Raw genomic sequence first — 21,839 nt, 5'->3', positions numbered from 1 at the left:
GTATGATGCTATGTTATAGTGATCTGTTAGATTTGTATCATGTCATCGAGTATGCTGCTATGCTATAGTGATCTGTTAGATCTGTATCTTGGTATCGAGTATGATGCTATGATATAGTGATATGTTAGATATGTATCCTAGTATCGAGTATGCTGCTATGTTGTAGTGATCTGTTAGATTTGTATCCTGGTATTAAGTATGTTACGTTGTTGTAGTGTTTTGTGGAACTGTATGTTATTTGTACTTGCTGGTTATCATCTGGTGGAGTGCCCTAGGTACTGTCTGTGGTCATGTAGGATAGCCTGAGAACTCTTAATCTAGGCTATCTTGCATGTTCCTTGTTTGGTTGTGGCTCTAGAGTAGGATCATCTGTTTGGGTGGCTATCTCACCTCTGGTTACTTATGGTTACGCATTCTATGGAGGTTAGCTGGTACTGTATGATGTAAGGGGAAAAATAAGCGGTAGTGATATGTATGATTGATGTCTGCATGTATTATATGCCTACTTGAGCCTTGATGTTTATATGTCGACATATGGGAGTGGTGGGTTGAGTCGGTCCTCCTTTGTGTTGTAGGCCAAGATACCCGATGTGGGCCGGCTGTAAGCCGAAGGCACGGAGGCTCGAGAGGAGCGGTCAGGTTGAGACAGTAGGCCATCAAACCCAGGTATTCCGACCCGGATAGACTGAAGGTTTGTGAGGTGGTCCAGTCAGTCCGAAGGCCCGAAGAGTGGCCGTTATGCATGCTTGTATGTTTATCATATGGGGTATTTTGGTGGGAAACTCACTAAGCTTTGTGCTTACCCAGTTGTTTATTGTTTCAGGTATCATCGGTCATCATGGGAAGGCGAAGGCGTGACTGTACACATTCATCAGCAACAATGAAGATTTTGCACTATAATATTACTCTGATTTTTGTAAATGTATTTGGAATAAACGGTTTTCTCCATAACAAAGTTATAATTAGGAATATTTACTTAAATAAATGAAAACTTTTGGTTGTGAAAATGGGACGTTACAAAATCCTTCCTTCATCTTTCAACGTTTTGGGTTTTCGGCCCCCACCACCACTAGTCAACGCAGCCGCTGTTGGGTTTTAGTTCAAAAATAGTTTCATAAACTTGAAAAATATGGCAACAGAAGACTTTAGTTTTTCAAATAACATAAACATTTTATACCGACCAAGGATCTACTTGCAAGTTTTAGAAATATTAAAACAACAGCCATAGAAAGGATGAAGAAATAACAACATTTGTAGTTCTTTGGGTCCTCTTGGGAGGCTTGGAAGTTGATGAAGAATGTGGAACCTTTGAGACACCAACAATGACTCAACTTGATGTAGATGCTAGTCCATAAACTCTCAAATCCTTAAGCTTTAAGTTCATAACCAATATGAACTTAAAGAGGGCATGTAAAAGCAATTAATCTCCAAGTTTTCAAAGCAAAACTAGAGAGAATGAGAGAGGAAGAAGAACTTTCGGCCACTTCTACTAACGAAGAAAGATGACCACTAGCCAAAGTGCAAGCCTCTTACTTATATGCATAAAGTGAAAGTATTAACCATTAGGTCTTAACACTTTAAGCACATATGTCCCCATGTCATAAACATGTCTCCCATGCTTCATTTCTTTTGAATAAACTAATGGAAAGCCCATGACTCTTTATCATTATTCAGTTTTTTGGAAATTGTATATAAAAATAAGAGTTTGTTTAAATTTTATAAACTCAAAGTTTATGAAATATAAACTTTGTCTTTTGTGTAAAAGACAAAAAGGATTTCAACTGGTCCAAAAATTTGTATACAGCTTATTAATTTATACCATATGAATTATGTAATATTACTTGCTAATGAAAATTATTATTTCCATGAAATAAATAATTTTCAATTTAATTATAAGCGTTTTATTGAATATTTATTAAAATCAATTTCTAATAAATAATCAATTGTATCAAGTTGTTGTTAGTGTGACCCATTAGTATCATATGTTATTTAGCAATATCACTTTAATATGACTCTTGAGCATACTAGACCTTTCAATCTCCCACTTGCGCAAGACCATATGACTTTTTGTGCCATTCTATTAACGCCCAATTCCCAAAAAGCTCAAAGCTACAATTGGTGTATAAGGTAAGTTTATCAGTTATCCCTTTGCTACAGACATCATGTTGAATCATGAGATTCAGATCGCGATAAATCTCATTAGTTGTTCAACTTTTGGTAAGGTGCCTTAGATGTATAACTCTCAACACATAAGAGAAACAAATCTCATCTTGACTACATAAGCCTCTTGCATAGTTCACACTATACCTGAAATGGCTTTTATAACTGCGCGGTTAAGGAACAGAATTTGACCATATCAAAGCATAGTACTACCTACACTTAAGTCCCACTATGTATCTCAGGTGTTAATGATACAAAGATAGTACCTTTTAATCAAGTATCATTCATGATAGCGATCCATGAGATGATCTTGATGCGGGTCAGTTCAATACTAGTTCTCTGCCAAGTACCTATGAAACTTGGTTACAACCACTTGCCTACTTTCATCTAGTGAGAGTCAACCAATCCAATTCATATTAGTCTTACTTCATAATTGCTCGCACAATTATAACTAACTATGAACCTTTAGAATAATAACATTATTCATGGATTAAACATGGTAATATAGAACACAATAAGTATTAATGTGATGACTATATCCTAATATATCATAACATTATCTAATAGTTGTTGTTATAATGTTCCAATATCCAAATACTAAATCCAAATCAAAAACCCATTTCTCGAATAATAAAGTCTTATAGTTAAAGTATGACCACTCATACTTAGCTCAAAAGAATGACTTTATCAATGGATCTGTCAAAATTTAATTTGTGTGAATTATGTGAATAATATCATCTCCACACTTAACTTTACTCTAAGTATAGTTAAATATCTTGGAGAATATGATTGGTGTTCTTTCGTGACATAGAGTCTCTTAGCTTGATTAAGTATACTCTCGAAGTCACAAAGATTTCTAAGTGATCCTTGAATGGCAGAAATCAACATAGTTTTTCAATTATCTCATTCATCCAATCATATTTGAATTCAACTTCTAAATTTGTGTATTCTTATTTTGTAGTAAATTGTGTCGTTATGTTTTGCTTGGATCTCATTCCAACAAAACTTACCCTTCATTCCATAATGATGTCAAAATCCAATTATAATTCATAATTATTTATATCTATTTAGAAATTAACATCTTGTGTAGATCTTTCCACAAAGATCATTTCTAAACTGATTGTCTCATATACATTCTCTTAGTTCTTCTAAAGTACTCTTAGAATGCTCTCTTATTCATCCAGTGACTTAACCATGTATTCAATTAGTATCCCATGACATGCTTACAGCATGATCAAATACCATGTCCAATGCATAATATGGTGTAAATGATGAATTCATTTTCCAAGCAAATAGAATATAAATCATTTCATCTAGTTCAAACCTATTAGAAATGTACTTTTGAGGCTAGCTCAAAATGGTGCCATATGACAATGCCAAGAATTCTCCAAAAGAATCTTGTGTCTTGATCCCTTTCAAGATATTGCCAATATATGTATAAGGACATGAAACTTTTAACATTCATTTTATCTATCCCTTATATATTTTACATTCCAAGAATGTATCTTCTCCTTCCTAAGTCTTTCATTTTAGAAACACTTTCCGAGTCAAGGTGAAAACGACCTTGCTTAGTCAGAATGTGATTTCAAATGATTAAGTATGTCTTATTTATACAAGGTTAGGAATGTCACTATGCTCCCACTAGTTCTTAGTAAACACACATGTTCTATTCATTTTGATATAAAAACACACCTTGTGGTTTTACATGAAATGATGATTATAACATTTAGTTGTTTGCTTTATATCCACAAGTGGATCTCAAGCTCTACACATTTTGTTAGGATAACTTGGATTAAGAAAACCTCCAGACTAATCTATATAGATATCTTCTAGTATATGTCTATTAAGAAAAAGCGGTCTTTCTTGAAATCTATTTACTATATCTCATTTATAGCAAATATTATCCTTGTTGATCTAATCATAGCTACCTGTGAAAAAGGTTTGATCACAGTCAATATCATGAGTATGATAAGGACCATAGTCAATGACATGAGTATGAGAAAAAATCCTTTTACTACAAGTCTAGCTTTAAATGTGTATGGTTATCCATGTAATTTATTCTTTATAGAAGAATCATTTACTCCTTCTAGCCTTGCTATAGGGATAAATTTTAATCAAGCCCATACTTGATTCTTATACATAGATTACATCTCATGTTCATGACTCGAAGTCATTTATCAGATTCGAGATCTGACATAGCATCTTAGTATTTGATGGATTTTCCAGAAACCATCAAAAAAAGCTCATCAATGAGAGATTCCACATTTCTCAAGTCATAGATGATTTCTACCACTAATGCGAATAATTTGTGTTTGTGAATAGCTATTATTCAATTTTAACAATCCTTGTTCAAACCAATGCCAACTATTACTACATAAGGTTATGGTTCTTGAGCTGCTTCAAGTTCCATGTACCTTCCACTTGCTTTGTCATTAGAAGCTTGCTTTCTATTAACTTAGCCTTCATAAGAATAAGAGGAGTTATTCTTGGCGGGTTTGCATATAATAATCTAAGCCACATTTAGAGTATTATACAAATATGTATTTAGTAGATTTTGGGTTTAGAAGTTTTAGTCCAACATCGGCTTCAAATCCACAAAACATTAAGTAAGATGAGGATGGAGCCCTTCCATACTAAATCTTATAAAGTGTTTAATCTACTTATTAGTTGGTATATGTATTCAAGATACAATTAATAGTGATTGAAGTATTATCCCAAAGAGATTAAAGGAGGATAATTCTACCGACTAGAAAGTAAATCATACCAAGTAAGATTTAATTCATCTTTTATTATCATTAAGGTCTTAGATGGTTCTTACCGGTTTGTATCTCAACTTTTTGAAACCTTCAACCAAGATTTCACAATTATGTTTTACCACGTAAAATATAATTAAAACTATTGTAGTTGTTAATAAAGTTGATTTGGTATCTTGTGCTTAATCTTAGACATTCATTAGAAAGGAATTCATACACCAAAGTGTATAGTTCCTTAATTATTTTCTCTACACTTTAGTGAAAATATCATTAGGAATCTTTTACATATAAATAAGGTTTACATATGTCAAATAAACTACATTATTTTCCTTCAAAGATTCCTTTCTTGAAGTTGGAATATGTGAATGACATTTATATAATAAAAATAACAATGTCAAAGATGAGTTTGATTTAAAACAAGTTTAAGTCAAAAGTGTTTGCATATAGAACTTAATTTTATTTATAAAATGTTGATATTTACTTCATAGTTCTATTAAGAGATCTAGTCTCATAAATAGAAGTTAATCATTTCAGAATATGAATATTATTGTTATGAAAAACGATTGAGTAAATGATCAAACATTTGAATAAAATAACTGAGACATAAATTTAGACATGCTAAATTAAAACATACTTTGTTCCAAAACAAATATTGTTTTACATTAAAAGTAATTTATGTTCTAAGCATAAATAATAAACTAAACTCTGAGAGTGTAGTTCCAACTTGATTGTGCTCAGTTGGTACTCTTCAATAAATATTTGCAAACCATTTACAAATATTTGGTTAACATTTAAGTACCAAGTACCTAAGTGTTATATGAAAAGTATGAGTTCTATCTAGTATATACTAGAAGTACTACTCTCTTCTAGACTTTCATTCCAAATGAGAGGAGTAAATCCTCTTCCAGTGTCTAGTTTCTTCACAAAAAAAACTAGATCCATCTATGTGGGCTTTAGTAGATTTCTTGGGCTTAAAGGTGTTCAGTCCATAAAACATCAGCCTCCTGGATCACACAAGGTGATTCTTTTAGCCTTGCATCATTCCAATGTTTAAACTAGCTTTAAATAAAACATCACTGTATTTATTAGGATATTGCTTGACCTGTTATATCATCAGATATATGTCTAAATTATCCAATACTTCCTAGAAGTCATGAATAACTATTCCTAGCTTGATGTTAGAAGCATCTTTAGCATCACAGTGATGCCTTTACTAGGTATCATTTTTCAGGTTTATTGCTCAAAGCAAATAGTTTAGGACTAGGACCTTTAAGTGTATACAATTTCATATCTCTCATGAGATTGTCTCTTAGGACATGAACTCATTCATTGAAGTTGTATCTATTGAATGTTATTATTTCATTAAGTAATCAAAGAAAATGACAATTCATGATAATGAGAATGGATTATATAACTACAAAATTTTAACAAAATTCATTTAGTATTTTCAATATTGAATTTTCAATAATTAATACCCTTTTAGTTTCCAAAAACATTAATTATCAAAGTCTAGGATTCAAGTTGCAAAACAAATAAATGGTTAGGTATCCTTTATCCCATCCATTTGAATTCAACCCCGTAGATATCGATTATCAATTATATCTTGCCATATAACTCCTAGATTTATGGGATCTCTAATAACAAGTTTAATTAGACATGTTTGATCCCATCTATGCCTCGAAACTCTCTTGCTTAGGTATCATTTATCACAAAAGATTTCATATCAAATCATCCAATTTGAAAAACTTGTGTAATCGGCCTATAACTTGGTTATAGAAATCGCGAAGACACCCCGACCATCAAATGACAACACTAAGCGGTTAGGTATTCTTTATCCCACTAGTGCATACAAGAGATGTGCGAGTGTTTTTCAAAATGATTGCATAGATTTGAGGTTTGTAAAATAAAGGTCTTTATATGTTTTATAATTCTAGTTTAAAAACACATGATATCATGGTTATTACATGCATATAATAAACCATGGTATCAATTTTCAAAAGAAAATCACTTTTAAAGGTTCTATATAAAAAGCTGGTCTTTATATAATTTGACGCAATTCAATTTTAATAACCGGTATTAACTTTTAGTGCATTTGAACCTTATATATCTTTAATAAAACTTCATTTTATTACTTATATATATGGAGTTTGTATAAGTTACAAAAATCACCATTTTAAAACTTATAATGGAGTATTTCAAAATTTGGCGTTATTAACGATTTTATAAAACCGGATTTTATTTTTAAAAATAATAACTTATTACATCTTATATCCAATTTTGAAAACTCAAACTTCATGCGATGTTTATTTTGTCCAAAATTATTTTAGCATGTGAAAAACTAATTTTATCAACCACACAAAATAATGCATAAAATAAACAACACAAACATGTATGAAAAGATATGTGTATAAACATAACCAACTAATGACATTTTTGTGAGCCAACACAAAAGATGTCAAGTCCATTCCTAAAGGGACATTTACGGGGACCAAAAAACTTATTGTAATGTTGTTGTAGAACCTCCCACTTGAGTAAACACTCATTGCTTGCAAAAGATTGGAAAAACTCCTTGAATGCTAAAATTCAACAATTGTCGCTAAAAGTCCAACAGCCCTTTGTAAACAGCATTAGTGACACTTTTCAGAAAATGTCACTGAAAATCCTGCACACTTTTTAGACTCGGATATTGCTCTTTTGTCTTCAAAAAATGGTTCCAACTTCATTTCTTGTTACATTTTTGTACAAATAAATTATTTCTAAAAACTAATCTATTATTTTACAAAAATAAACAAGAAAACTAATCTATTTAATTTATTACATACCATATGAATAAATAAATTGTTACAACCATTTTTATAACAAAAATAACCAACATAACAACACATTGGTCATTGGCTAGTTTATGCACATCATATACATCAATATACACATCAAACAACATTTGTTTTTCTAAGACAACTTTAAATGACAAATGATGCATGAAACTTTTGTCACATATCATAACAAAAAAACAGTAGTCATAAAAATATGTATGAACTTATTTTTATACAAAAACAAGTTATCCATATTCTTCAAAAACTAAGATTTTCAAAAATCAAAAAATCTAACCAAACTTGCAAGGTGGCTCTGATACCAATTGTTGGGTTTTGTTCAAAAATAGTTTCATAAACTTGAAAAATATGGCAACGGAAGACTTTAATTTTTGAAATAACATAAACATTTTATACCCACCAAGGATCCTCTTGCAAGTTTTAGAAATATTAAAACAACAGCCATAGAAAGGATGAAGAAATAACAACCTTTGTAGTTCTTTGGGTCCTCTTGGGAGGCTTGGAAGTTGATGAAGAATGTGGAACCTTTGAGACACCAACAATGACTCAACTTGATGTAGATGCTAGTCCATAAACTCTCAAATCCTTAAGCTTTAAGTTCATAACCAATATGAACTTAAAGAGGGCATGTAAAAGCAAGTAATCTCCAAGTCTTCAAAGCAAAACTAGAGAGAATGAGAGAGGAAGAAGAACTTTCGGCCACTTCTACTAACGAAGAAAGATGACCACTAGCCAAAGTGCAAGCCTCTTACTTATATGCATAAAGTGAAAGTATTAACCATTAGGTCTTAACACTTTAAGCACATATGTCCCCATGTCATAAACATGTCTCCCATGCTTCATTTCTTTTGAATAAACTAATGGAAAGCCCATGACTCTTTATCATTATTCAGTTTTTTGGAAATTGTATATAAAAAGAAGAGTTTGTTTAAATTTTATAAACTCAAAGTTTATGAAATATAAACTTTGTCTTTTGTGTAAAAGACAAAAAGGGTTTCAACTGGTCCAAAAATTTGTATACAGCTTATTAATTTATACCATATGAATTATGTAATATTACTTGCTAATGAAAATTATTATTTCCATAAAATAAATAATATCCAATTTAATTATAAGAGTTTTATTGAATATTTGTTAAAATCAATTTCTAATAAATTATCAATTGTATCAAGTTGTTGTTAGTGTGACCCATTAATATCATTTGTTATTTAACAATATCAATTTAATATGACTCTTGAGCATACTAGACCTTTCATCCGCTACCACCATAACATCATTTGAACGCTTAATCGGGCTACAGATCTAGATCGAGAAGGCTACAACCGGAGAAAACGAATCGAGCTACAAATTTGGACCGTGATGCTAGGGTTTTCTCTGTCGCTCTTTCTCTCTCTTCTACTGGTACGAACGTTATAGGGTTCCCAAACGAAGCTAGGGTTTTCTACGGAAAAGACGAACATGAAGTGGCGTGCTATAAGAAAAGAAGAAGAAGCCGAAAACGAAGATGGTAGGGTTAGGCTCCGCTACCGGAGAAGACAAAGGGTACTAGGGTTAGGTACCACCACCGTCAAAACGGATGCAAAGATACACCGAGGGCGGCAATGTTAGAGCAAAGATGACGGTTGTCCGATATTCTGGCAAGGACGACGATGTTCCAAGAAAGAGGGTGGTGTTTCGGTGAGCATGTTGGAGTTCCAGTGAGGAGGGTGGCACTCGATTATTTTCTTATTAAGAGAGAGAGAGAGAGAGAGAGAGAGAGAGAGAGAGAGAGAGAGAGAGAGAATACTTTATTTATTTTATTAAATAGTTGGGGAGAAAGACGTAAAATGACAAATATGCTTCACATGAATGACTTGTGACCAACTTAATTGGAAAAAATACAGTTAAATCGATGGACCAATTCTGCATCGAAGTTTCAAATTTGGACCAACTGTGTGTGAAAAAGAAAAATTGGCCCGAAACTGCATTTGGTAAACCGGAGCAATTTTGCAATTTACTCTTAAAAATTAATATTTAAGACTCATTTTTACTTTTCGCATAATACCTTTAAAATCAACGAACAAGCTCGCTACGTGTCATCCACCGTTAAGCACCCATTAACCACCCATTTTCTTGTCGAATCTAGGCTTTTTTTTTTCTTTTTCACATCAAGTTTTCTTTTTAAAATTATGTTCATGGTTTATAATTTTATTTTTATTACAACAAACATATCAAATGATATAAAACGTTACATTGTTATTTTTTGAATTAAAAGTGTTGAGTCAACGATTATTATTATCGAAGGCTTGTAATTCACTCGTTTGTAAAAGTGCCAATACAATATCCACTGCTACCTAGCACGTCACTATCCCATCTCTCTCTCTTCCTCTGCAAAACAAAACTATATTGAAATTTAGGGTCCGACGACAACTGTTCTCTCCCTTGATCTCATCTCTATAATCTCTCTTTCTCTCTCACACACAAGCACACAGCAATGGCCGCCGCATCGTCTCCACGCGATGAGAACGTTTACATGGCAAAACTTGCCGAACAAGCAGAACGCTACGAAGAAATGGTTGAATTCATGGAAAAAGTCGTCGCTGCCGCTGACGGCGGAGAGGAACTAACCATCGAAGAGCGAAATCTCCTATCTGTCGCCTACAAGAACGTCATCGGAGCACGGAGGGCCTCATGGCGCATCATCTCCTCGATCGAGCAGAAAGAAGAGAGCCGAGGCAACGAAGGACACGTGTCTACGATCCGTGACTACAGATCTAAGATCGAGACAGAGTTGTCGTCGATTTGCGACGGTATTCTCAAGCTTCTCGATTCGAAACTCATCGGATCCGCATCTAGCGGTGATTCGAAGGTCTTTTATCTGAAGATGAAAGGCGATTACTATCGGTATCTGGCTGAATTTAAGACCGGATCTGAGAGGAAGGAAGCTGCCGAGAACACTCTCTCGGCTTACAAGGCGGCTCAGGTTAGGGTTTCCTCCTCTCTACTTTCCCTCACTTCTACTTATCATATGAGGTTTTCTTCGCTTTTAGGCTTTATATTCAAGTTAAACATTAAATTAGTCATTCCATTTCCAAATTCCAACCCTGTTAGGTGCAGATTTGGTAAAAAGGAAACTATGTTGTGGTTGTAACTTGTAACTTGTAACTTGTAACATCATCTGTTGGAAAATCTGTTCATTTGTTCCCCTTACCATCATCTATCTTCTCTCTCCTCTAAATATTCTGTAGGTGTGTTACGAATCCAAAAATGCGAATTGGATGATTGTTTTGAAGTATTTAACATTTTCATTCTTGCAGGATATTGCAAATGGAGAACTAGCTCCCACTCACCCAATCCGACTAGGGTTGGCACTCAACTTCTCTGTGTTTTATTATGAGATCCTGAATTCACCAGATCGTGCGTGTAATCTTGCAAAACAGGTGAGATACATGAGCTCATAATCATGTTATTGAATCTTTATCACTTTGGTTTGTTAATAATTTTGATGAAATATTATACTGATATGTTTGGATGTGTTTACAGGCTTTTGATGAAGCAATTGCTGAATTGGATACTTTGGGAGAGGACTCTTACAAGGACAGCACTCTTATTATGCAGCTTCTTCGTGATAACCTCACTTTGTGGACTTCTGATATGCAGGTATTTTCATTTCTTCTTAATTTAATCTAAAATACAAAACAAATTTTCACTGTATAGATTTTTCAAAGTTTAATGAAAATGTGTTGCTTTTTATATTTATTGATTTTAAATGTTTGTTTGAACACCAGGATGACAGTGCTGAGGAAATTAAAGAAGCACCAAAGGCTGATGAGTAGTAAAAGACCACTCTACCCCTGTCTGTTTATGCTTGTTGGTAATTGTTTTTTTTTTTGTCTATTGAAAAATTGCTACTTTTTTAGTCGTAGGAGTTTCTTCTTCTTTTATGTTTAGTTGTGATTTCCATCCTTCCAACACTTTTCACAGTTTCTAAATATTATTAATTAACGTCTGGTTGTTAATTTCTTATTTTAATTGCTTGTTTTTCATTTTCATATGTCCACTTCAACCATTTATTAACCAAGAAAATTAAAAAAAAAGGATTAGGTCATTTTTAGTTATTTAGTTATTGAACTTTTCTGAGTGTTTTATTTTGGTTATTATATTTTATTTAAGCTATCATTGATCATTGAATTTATTTATTTTTTTGTCAATTTGGTCACTCTAACCGGTGTATAACATTGTCAAGATTATAATTAGTCAGTAAATTTTTTTTGGTGATTTGTTTTAGTCATTATATTTTGTTTAAGCTACTATTGATCACTGAACTTTCATTTTAATCACTCTATTTTTTTTATCATTTATTAAAAAAAAAAAAACTTTAACTTATTTTTTTCTCCAAAACTTGTTATATCAATTATTTTAGAGTAAGTTATATGAATAATCATGGAGTACGCATGTTTAATGTTTTCAATTGCTTGATACAAAACATAGTCTTTATATTGCTTGATACAAAACATAGTCTTTTATGCATTGAAGGATGATCGAGTCCTCTGATTTGGGCTTTTAGAAGTAGACTTGTTAGTGTTTTCGATTAATTTATATGTACCAAAATATTTTTTGCTTTGGGTCACCCGATACGAAGACTTTCCATGGGGTCACATAACATAAAACTAGTTATCGAGGATGATTGGTGCGTTTCTATCAGTGACGAGTGATGGGATGGATAATGACAAAATAGTCTCTCTTTTTTTAAGTCATTAGGAGTGTTCGAGTTAAAAAAGTAAAAGACAAAATGTGCATCCTACCTTAATTCATAAGGATTATTCATATAATTTACTCTAAATAATTAATGTAACAAGTTTAATTGCAGAGAAAAATGAAAAAATAGTAGTTTTTTTTATATAAGTAATAATAATAAAATAGAATGACTAAAATGAAAAAAAAAAAAACAAACAAATTCAGTGACCAATGGTAACTTAAACAAAGTATAATGACTATAATAAAACATTCATGAAAGCTCAATAACTAATTATAACATTGACAACGTCGTCTGATATTAGACACATGCTATATCCGGTTAGACTAACCAAAATGAACAAAAAAAACAAGAAGTTTAATGACCAATGACAACTTAAACAAAGTATAATGACCAAAATAAAACATTTAGAAAAGTTCAATGACTAAAAATAACTTAAACCCTAAAAAAATCTAAAAACTATGTTATTCGTTAAGCAAACATTCTTTTGGGTTCGGGTCGCATTTTCATTCCAATGTTTTTTGTTGTTTTTATAAAGGATATAGAAGTAGATTATTTACTTTATTAGTTACTAGCTGTACGACTCATGTGTGTATATATATATATATATATATATATATATATATATATATATATATATATATATATATATATATATAAAGGTCTAATATTTGTGAACTTTGAATTCATAAGAAAATAACGAATTATTAAAATTGAAATGTTTCGTTTATCTTTTAAATTTAAATAAACAAACCAAAGAAACTAATAAATTTTAATTTGAAAATTTTGAAATTAGAAGATAAGTCCATTAATCAAATCGATATTCATTTATTACTATATTTATTGTAATTATTACATTAATGGAATTTAATAAAATGGAAAACCTATAAAACGACATGTGGAAAAAAAATTAATTCAAAAATAACCACAAAATGACAATTGTCAAATTTAATGAGAGTGTAACATGTAGCAAAAAAAACATTCATTTATTCAATTAGATTTAAAGTTGACAATATTACATAAATGGTCATGTGCCACCCTAAATTTCACATATTGAGACCCTAACTTTTTTTTTGACAAAATTGTAAAATTGATCCATATGGTTTTCTATTTTTTAGGATCCGATCCAAGGACTTTCAAATTTTGTGGATGTTGTCCTTTTTGCCTACTTTCATTGCGGATTTGGTCATTTCCCAAATTGAAAAAACTGTTTTACCTTTCGATTTATTTTTTTAGGGCAAATTGCAAAAAAAAAAAAAAAAAAAAAAAAAAAAAAAGTCACTATATTGCTACAAATTTCGAATTTGACACCGAGTTTTTTTCGTAATTATTTCACTATATTTACAAATTTGTTGCAATATCAACCAAATGATTGGTTCTCCATGTTCTCCCAGTAACTATTTTCCCGAATTGTAATAAAGTCATTATGTTTATCAAAATTGCGATTTTGATACTGTATTTTTTTTTCTCAATTATGTCACTATATTTATAATTTTATTGCAATATCAACCAAATGAATGGTTACCATCAATCTAGCACGTTACTAAATAAATGATGATAATATTGTGATAAAATTTACCTTGAAAGTGTATATATTTGAATTTGAATGAATTATATGTGCATTCTTAAACACATGAATATAGCAGAAAAAGACTTAAACAATGCATATGTGCTCATGCAACCTATTAGGATCTAGGTTTCTATCTCGTACTACAACTAATAGATAAAACATAAAAACATACCTCTTTAGCACCTAGAAACTTTCTGGCTTGCAATCTTGTCATCGTCACCTTTTCTTGGATAAGAGGATCCAAACTAGAATCTCTCTAATGGTATCATACCAAAGACACCAAAAATAGAATCAAAAGAAAACTAGGAGAGAGGACCACGTTCTACTAACCCTAATGAGGGTTAAGATTTTCGTCTATAGAGAGGAAGAAGGGAGGTGCAGAAACTCAAGCCAAGGAATGAGCAAAAGGGTTTATTGAAGGTGTCACACCCCCGAAACCAGACGGCGGAAACGTCTGAGGGCTCGCGTGACTTAAATTGAATATCATCACAATGAATATGCATGAATCATAACATAAACATCACCATGCATCAATACATTACAACTGATATTGTTCACATCCAGTACATTGTTTTAAACATTACACATTCATAACATAAATTGTTCGAGAGTTTTTAAAACATAACATCCTAACGTACTTGATATTACACTGCAGCTTACCTGTTACCTGAGAATACAAGTTATTTTGAAAAACGTCACATATGAAATGTTGGTGAGTTCATAAGCAAGGTTGTGATAAAAATGATTTGTGTAGTTTGTAAAACCCAGAAAATCCGATATTTTCTGAAAAGACAGTTGTTTATCAAAGTGTGGAGATCCATAAGTTGATGCATGAATGATTTCAAAACGTGTATAAAAGGGAGTTTTGTATTATAGTTATAGAAGGATACAAGCGAGTGATGTTGATTTCCTCGAAAAACCCGATGTTTTCTGAATACATAAAATACAGTTACTTCTCAAATTGTTATACTGCCACAATGAATGACAAAGGCCCGAAAATCATGTGGATGGATCACAAAGGCCCAACAAGCATGATTGGAACTTTCAAGCCCAAAGTTTTGAATGTTTACTTGTTTTAGGTATTGCATAATTGTTGGAAGGTTTGATTGAACGATTGTTATTTTTGTATCGATTCGAGACCGGTCGATTTGTTTATAACGATATTTGGATTTATACGTGTATTCATCTTTCAATTTTTGTAAGTCGTAGTTTAGTATTTTTGACTCAATATTCTAGAAATAAAATAATTGACTTAAGAATATTGGTTTGACCTTTTCAGCCCTTCTTTAATAAAAATGACAATTTTAGTCATTTATATAAAAAAAGACATTTTTGCCCTTAAACTCTTTTCTTGACACTTTTGAATCATAGACTTGTTCAAATGATATTTTTAGCTCAAACTTATTCTTTGGCAGTTTCAGCCCTTCCAGAAAAGTGTTTTCCGGTTAAAGCCCAAACTTTTGTAATTTTTACAATTTTGGCCCAAAATCCAAAACCTTTACATTTTTTATCCTTTTTGGAAAACACAAGCATTTTTAACCCTTGAAATAGTTTTGTTTAACTCTTTATCCCCTGTTTTGAAGATTTTACCATTTCAGCCCTTTAAAAGTCATATTTTTCGCAACTTTGGGCTTAATGGGCCGAAAAGCCCAAAAATTGGTCCATTAAGCTAATATTTACATTTCAAGTCCCTTGAAGAGCATAATATTCATAAAAACATTTGTTGTAACTGTTTTGACTCTTTTGACCCTTAAGAAAACCGTAAATGACAATTTTTAACCCAACTTTTGTTTATTTGACAATTTAAGCCCAAAAATGGGTTTTTATGTTGCAATATGTTTATCATAATCTTAGAAGTTAATATTCTTGACTTGTTTAGTGTAATATAACTTAGATCATGTTTGTTTTCCTTCTTATGGCATAGATCTCGAGATTTCTTCCCTTTTGATTACATATTCATCACAAAAACACATAAAATCACACATACATGCATAAAATCATCCATAGCATACACATACGCATAGATCTACACATTTTCTTGTATTCTCCCCGATAAAACATATAAAAACCGAAAAGAGAGGGGTATGAACTCACCTTTGTTTGTTGTTTTCGATTTAGGAGGAAGAAATGAAGAAAATTTGGTCCTAGCAAGCCTTCTTGGAAGATCTCGAACTTAGAGGTTTCTAAGATGGTGATCATGAGTTTAAATGAGTTAAGGAGAGATTTTTGATAATACAAAGAATCTAGATCATGGATCCAAGCATGAACTTACCTAAGATGATGATTTTTGTGGAATAACCTCCTTGGAATGCTTCTAACTCTCGAAAATTTGATGAAGAAGAAGGAGTGTTTCTTTGAGAGTGTTTGAGTGAAATATGTGTGTGTGTGTCTTTCCCTTTGTGGTTCTCGGCCGAATGAAGAAAAAGAGAGAGTGATGATAAGATGGTTGCTTGGAAATATGAGTTATTGCATGGAGAACCAAAATATAATAAGGAGGTGGCAAGTGGAAAGTCAACTCTTCCCCCCCCCCCCCTCATTTGTGTAGTTGGGCCGAGAAGAGGAGAAGAAGAAAAAGAAATTAGCCCTTTTTGTGCTTAAGTCCATTTTATGGCCCAATTAGGTGATTTTTCGGCCCATTGGGCTCCCATGATGGTTTACGACCCAATTTGTCAAAATAATGGGCTTCATAGTCCATTAGAGTTAATTAGGTTAGTTATGGCCCAATGAGGCCCATTAGGGTATTTTATTTCATTCTAGGCCCAATATGGCCCAAAATGTTAAAATAAGTGGAAGTGGGTCCAATTAGAGTCCACATAGGAGTTCTAAGCCCAAAATAGTCAAATTGGAAGCTTATTGGTCCATTAGGCCCAATAAGGAAATCCTAGTCCATAATGGACTTAAACTGGGATTTCTAGGTTTTCCAATTCTTAGTTGACTATTTGCAGTGCTTGTATAAGGTGTTTGATGGAAGTTTTGTTGTTATTGAATAAGCATTATACATGTTTTCTCATTTTGGTTCACAAATGTTATCATTGTTGTTGTTACAAAGCATCAAAATTTCTAGTTGTGACATCATCCCCCCGTTAGAGAGAATTTCATCCCGAAATTCTTTTGAAAGCTAGATTTGAGAATGCGAGAATAGGTGAGGGTACTTCAGCTTCATTTGGTCTTCACGTTCCCATGTGAATTCTGGTCCGTGTCTCGCGTTCCATCGAACTTTCACAATCGGAATGCGACTTTGCTTAGTACGCTTCACCTCCCTGTCCATGATTTCGACTGGTTCCTCGATGAACAGGAGATTCTCGTTGATTTCAATCTCTTCAAGTGGAATGACAAAAGTTTCGTCGGATAAACACTTTTTCAAATTGGAAACATGGAACACAGGGTGTACACTGCTGAGTTCAACGGGTAGCTGCAGTCTATAAGCCACTGGACCTATTCGGGCAAGAATCTCGAAGGGTCCAATGTATCGAGGGTTTAGTTTTCCCCGTTTCCCAAAACGAATCACCCCTTTCCAGGGAGAGACCTTCAATAACACCCTATCCCCGACTCTGAATTCCAAGGGCTTTCGCCGCTTATCGTCGTAGCTCTTTTGTCTGTCTCGTGATGATTGCCGTCGGGCTCTGATTTGAATTATCTTCTCGGTCGTCTCGCGTATGATTTCTGGTCCCGTTAGTGCATTGTCTGATGTTTGTCCTTTTGCTAACTGAGTGTCCCCTACCTCTGCCCAACACAACGGTGATCTACATTTACGCCCATACAATGCCTCGAAAGGAGCGACTTTGATGCTCGAGTGATAACTGTTGTTGTATGAGAATTCGATCAAAGGCAAGTGGGTATCCCACGAGTTTCCAAAGTCTATCACACACGCGCGAAGCATGTCTTCAAGGGTTTGAATGGTTCGTTCGCTTTGATCATCCGTTTGTGGGTGGTAGGCAGTGCTCAGGTCAAGTTGTGTTCCCATAGCTTTCTGAAGGGATTGCCAAAAGCGTGAAGTAAACCTACTATCTCTATCTGAGATGATAGATATTGGCACTCCGTAGGGTCTCACAATTTCCTTGATATAGATCCTTGTCAGACGTTCCATCTTGTATGATTCTTTTATTGGCAGGAAATGAGCGGATTTTGTCAATCTATCGACTATTACCCATATGGTATCCAAACCATCAGTCGACTTGGGTAGTTTGGTCACAAAGTCCATAGTAATCCTTTCCCATTTCCATTTGGGAATTACTGGTTGTTGTAGTAATCCCGAGGGCTTCTGATATTCCACCTTTACTTTAGCACATGTGAGGCATTTGCTAACGTAAGTGGCAATTTCTGCCTTCATGTTAGGCCACCAATAATGTTGCTTGATATCCAAGTACATTTTATCTGAACCCGGATGAATGGAGTATCGCGTCTTGTGAGCTTCATTCATGACTACTTCTCTGAATCCCCCAAGTTTAGGGACCCAAATGCGGTTCATGAAGTAATATGTTCCGTCCTCCTTCACTTCGAAATTCCTTTCCATTCCACGTAGCGCTTCGCTCGTTCTGTCTTCTGCCTTCATGGCATCCGACTGGGCTGCTCTGATTTGCGAGGTCAGGTCGGATTGGATGGTTATGGAGAGAGTCTTCAAACGACGATTCGAGTAATCCTTCCGACTCAAGGCATCAACTACTACATTAGCTTTACCTGGGTGGTACTTGATTTCGCACTCGTAATCGTTCAGCAATTCAACCCATCTTCGTTGCCTCATGTTTAACTCTTTTTGATCTAAGATGTGCTGGAGACTCTTGTGGTCGGTGAAAATGGTGCACTTGGTACCATAAAGGTAGTGCCTCCAAATCTTCAGGGCGAAGACCACAGCTCCTAATTCCAGGTCATGGGTGGTATAATTCACCTCATGTGTCTTCAGTTGCTGGGACGCATAAGCTATCACCTTTCCACGCTGCATGAGTACACAGCCTAAACCTTGATTCGACGCATCACAGTAAACTACAAAGTCTTCTGTTCCTTCCGGCAGTGAGAGTACCGGTGCACTGCAGAGTGCTTGCTTCAAAGTTCGGAATGCAGCTTCTTGTTTATCCATCCTTTCAAAAAGCACGCCCTTTTGTGTAAGTAAGGTAAGTGGCTTGGCTGTCTTGGAGAAGTTCTGAATAAACCTCCTGTAGTAGCCTGCGAGACCTAAGAATTGACGAATTTCGGTGGGTGTCGTTGGGATCGCCCATCCTTCGATAGCTTTGACTTTAGAAGGATCCACATGTATCCCTTCCTGACTAACAACATGACCCAAAAAGTTCACGCTACGGAGCCAAAACTCACACTTAGAGAGTTTTGCGTATAACCTTTCGGTTCGCAGGGTTTCCAGGATTTGTTGGAGATGTCGGCCGTGTTCTTCTTCGCTTCGGGAATAGACGAGGATATCGTCGATGAAAACGATGACAAAGTTGTCGAGGAATGGTCGGCAGATTCGATTCATTAGGTCCATGAATGCGGCAAGGGCATTTGTTAGACCGAAGGGCATTACGACAAATTCATAATGTCCATAACGAGTTCGGAAAGCGGTTTTGGGAATATCCTCTTCCCGAACTTTGAGTTGATGGTATCCAGATCGCAGATCTATCTTAGAGAAGTGACTTGCTCCTTGGAGCTAGTCGAATAGATCGTCGATTCGCGGAAGTGGATAGCAGTTTTTGATAGTGAGATTGTTAAGTTCCCTATAGTCAATACACATCCTAAAGGTACCGTCTTTCTTCTTAACAAAGAGAACCGGAGCTCCCCAAGGTGAGAAGCTGGGTCGGATGAATCCTTTGTCCAAAAGCTCGCTGAGTTGACTGGACAACTCTTGCATCTCCGCGGGAGCCAATCTGTAAGGCGATTTGGCGATGGGAGTAGCTCCTGGCACTAGATCAATTCGGAACTCGATTTGTCTTTCTGGGGGGGTATTCCTGGAAGATCCTCTGGAAAGACATCCGGGAAATCGCAAGCCACAGGGGTGTTTCGAATATTGATCTCTTTTTTGGACTTATCCACTATATGAGCTAGAAAAGCCAAGTCCTTCTTTCGTAGATACTTCTGTGCCTTAATGCACGAGATAAGACGAATTCGTGCTGGGTTTGTCTCTGTATATAATCAGGGTTTCGTGATTCGGGAGGCGAAGGCGAACGGCCTTCTCGTGACACATAATTTCAGCATGGTGGGGGCTTAACCAATCCATGCCGATAATCACATCAAAACTCCTAATGGAAACAGGCATTAAGTTTATTTGAAAGACGTGATGATTTAAGGTCAGGGTACATCCGTTGTAGATTTCCCCAGTGGATTCTGTTTTCCCATTGGCCATTTCCACCGTAAAGGTTTTATTAAGCTTCTGGGGTTGTTGTTTTAACAAATGTTTGAATTTATTACTCACAAAACTTCGTTCTGCCCCGGTATCAAATAGGATGCATGCATAAGTGTGGTTTAGGAGAAACGTACCGGTAACAACAGCGGGATCCTGCACCGCTTCTCCCTGACCCATAGCTAGCACTCTTCCTGTTCCTCCGTTCCCAGGGTTGTTGATGTTGGGGCAGTTTCGACGGATATGCCCAGTCTTTCCACATCCATAGCAAGTGGGGCTTGATCCTGTGTTATTGCCGCTATTGTTGGTGTTGTTGTTGTTGTTGTTGTTGTTGTTGTTGTTGTTGTTGTTGTTGTTGTTGTTGCGGTTGTTGTTGTTTCCTTGTTGTTGGTTCTGGGGAGGATAGGTCCTGCAATACCTTGTCGTGTGACCCTTTCGATTGCAACTGGTACAGTGCATCTCTCTGCATTCGCCATTATGATGAAGACTGCACTTGTTGCACTTTGGGAGATTCCCAGAATACTACTTAGGGGCACTTGGATTAGCTGAGGCTGGAGCATGTGGTGTGGACGAAACTTGGGTGGTTGCAGCATTGACTGTCACTGTCTGTTGCTTCTTTGACGACTCTGAGTCTTGTCGTCCTTTTCTTTTGTTGTTCTTTCCTTTCTTGTTGTCACTCTCCTTCTTGCCTTCAGTTTCCACTGGCTTCTCGCCCTTCTTGCTGTTGTGGTCGTACAGTTTCTTAGCCAATCTCTTGGCACTGTCGAAAGTTTCAGGATTTGCAGCTATTACATTTCCTTGAATTGGGGAGGTTAATCCCCATATGAATCGTTTGATTTTCTTTTCCTCTGAAGTAATCATGCCAGGGCACAACAGTGACAGCTCGCTAAACCTTGCTATGTATGCATCTATGTCGGAATTTCGGACGATGAGATTCCACAGCTCTTGCTCCATTTTCTGAATTTCGCCTCGCGGGCAGTACTCAGCCATCAACATTTCTTTCAATTCCGTCCACGGCATAGCGTTGGCTACGGGGAGAGTCATGGCCTCTATATGTCCATTCCACCAAGTAAGAGCTTGGTCAACGAATGTGCATGCGGCGAACTTCACTTTCACCTCCTCGGGGCATTCACATATCTCAAATACCGATTCCACTTTTTCCATCCATCTCTTTAGAGTTATCATTCCACCCGTGCCATTAAAGGTTCATGGCTTGGCGTTGGTGAAGTCCTTATAAGAGCATGTCTTGGTAGGTCCTTGATTTGCTCCGTTGTTCGAACTCCCAGCCCCTTGTCCATTGACTCCACCATTGTTCCCTTGGCGGATTTGCGTCATGGCTGCAGTAACCGCAGCAGATACAGCTGCTTGGAATGCAGCTGAGTTGACTTCAGGTGTGGTTGGTCCAGGGTTTCCACGGGTTGGTCGTTGGGGCATCTTTCTGTCATGGAACGGAAAGATGTTGAGT

At 35.1% G+C, this 21,839-nt stretch overlaps 1 protein-coding gene across 1 annotated transcript; it reads left to right on the top strand.

Annotated features, from left to right (window-relative positions):
• The first annotated feature begins 10,081 nt into the window (after positions 1–10,081).
• On the top strand, positions 10,082–11,755 carry LOC145108807 (14-3-3-like protein). Its single transcript, XM_079045898.1, has 4 exons — positions 10,082–10,706; positions 11,041–11,163; positions 11,267–11,383; positions 11,512–11,755. Exons 1-4 carry the CDS (start codon positions 10,218–10,220, stop codon positions 11,557–11,559), a joined length of 777 nt encoding a protein of 258 aa, XP_078902024.1. The 5' UTR covers positions 10,082–10,217; the 3' UTR covers positions 11,560–11,755.
• The last annotated feature ends 10,084 nt before the right edge of the window (positions 11,756–21,839 follow it).

This window comes from Lactuca virosa, chromosome 4, assembly GCF_052849685.1.
Source record: "Lactuca virosa cultivar CGN04683 chromosome 4, Lactuca_virosa_CGN04683_v6, whole genome shotgun sequence".
In the NCBI taxonomy this organism is placed as follows: Eukaryota; Viridiplantae; Streptophyta; class Magnoliopsida; order Asterales; family Asteraceae; genus Lactuca; species Lactuca virosa.
The sequence above is the reverse complement of the archived record's forward strand: the minus strand, read 5'-3'. Positions and strand labels throughout refer to the sequence as shown.

Coding starts and splice junctions, on each gene's coding strand:
- LOC145108807 (XM_079045898.1), top strand. CDS start 10,218: ATGGCCGCCGCATCGTCTCCACGCGATGAGAACGTTTACATGGCAAAA. Junction 10,707..11,040: donor CGGCTTACAAGGCGGCTCAG/GTTAGGGTTTCC, acceptor TCATTCTTGCAG/GATATTGCAAATGGAGAACT. Junction 11,164..11,266: donor CGTGTAATCTTGCAAAACAG/GTGAGATACATG, acceptor ATGTGTTTACAG/GCTTTTGATGAAGCAATTGC.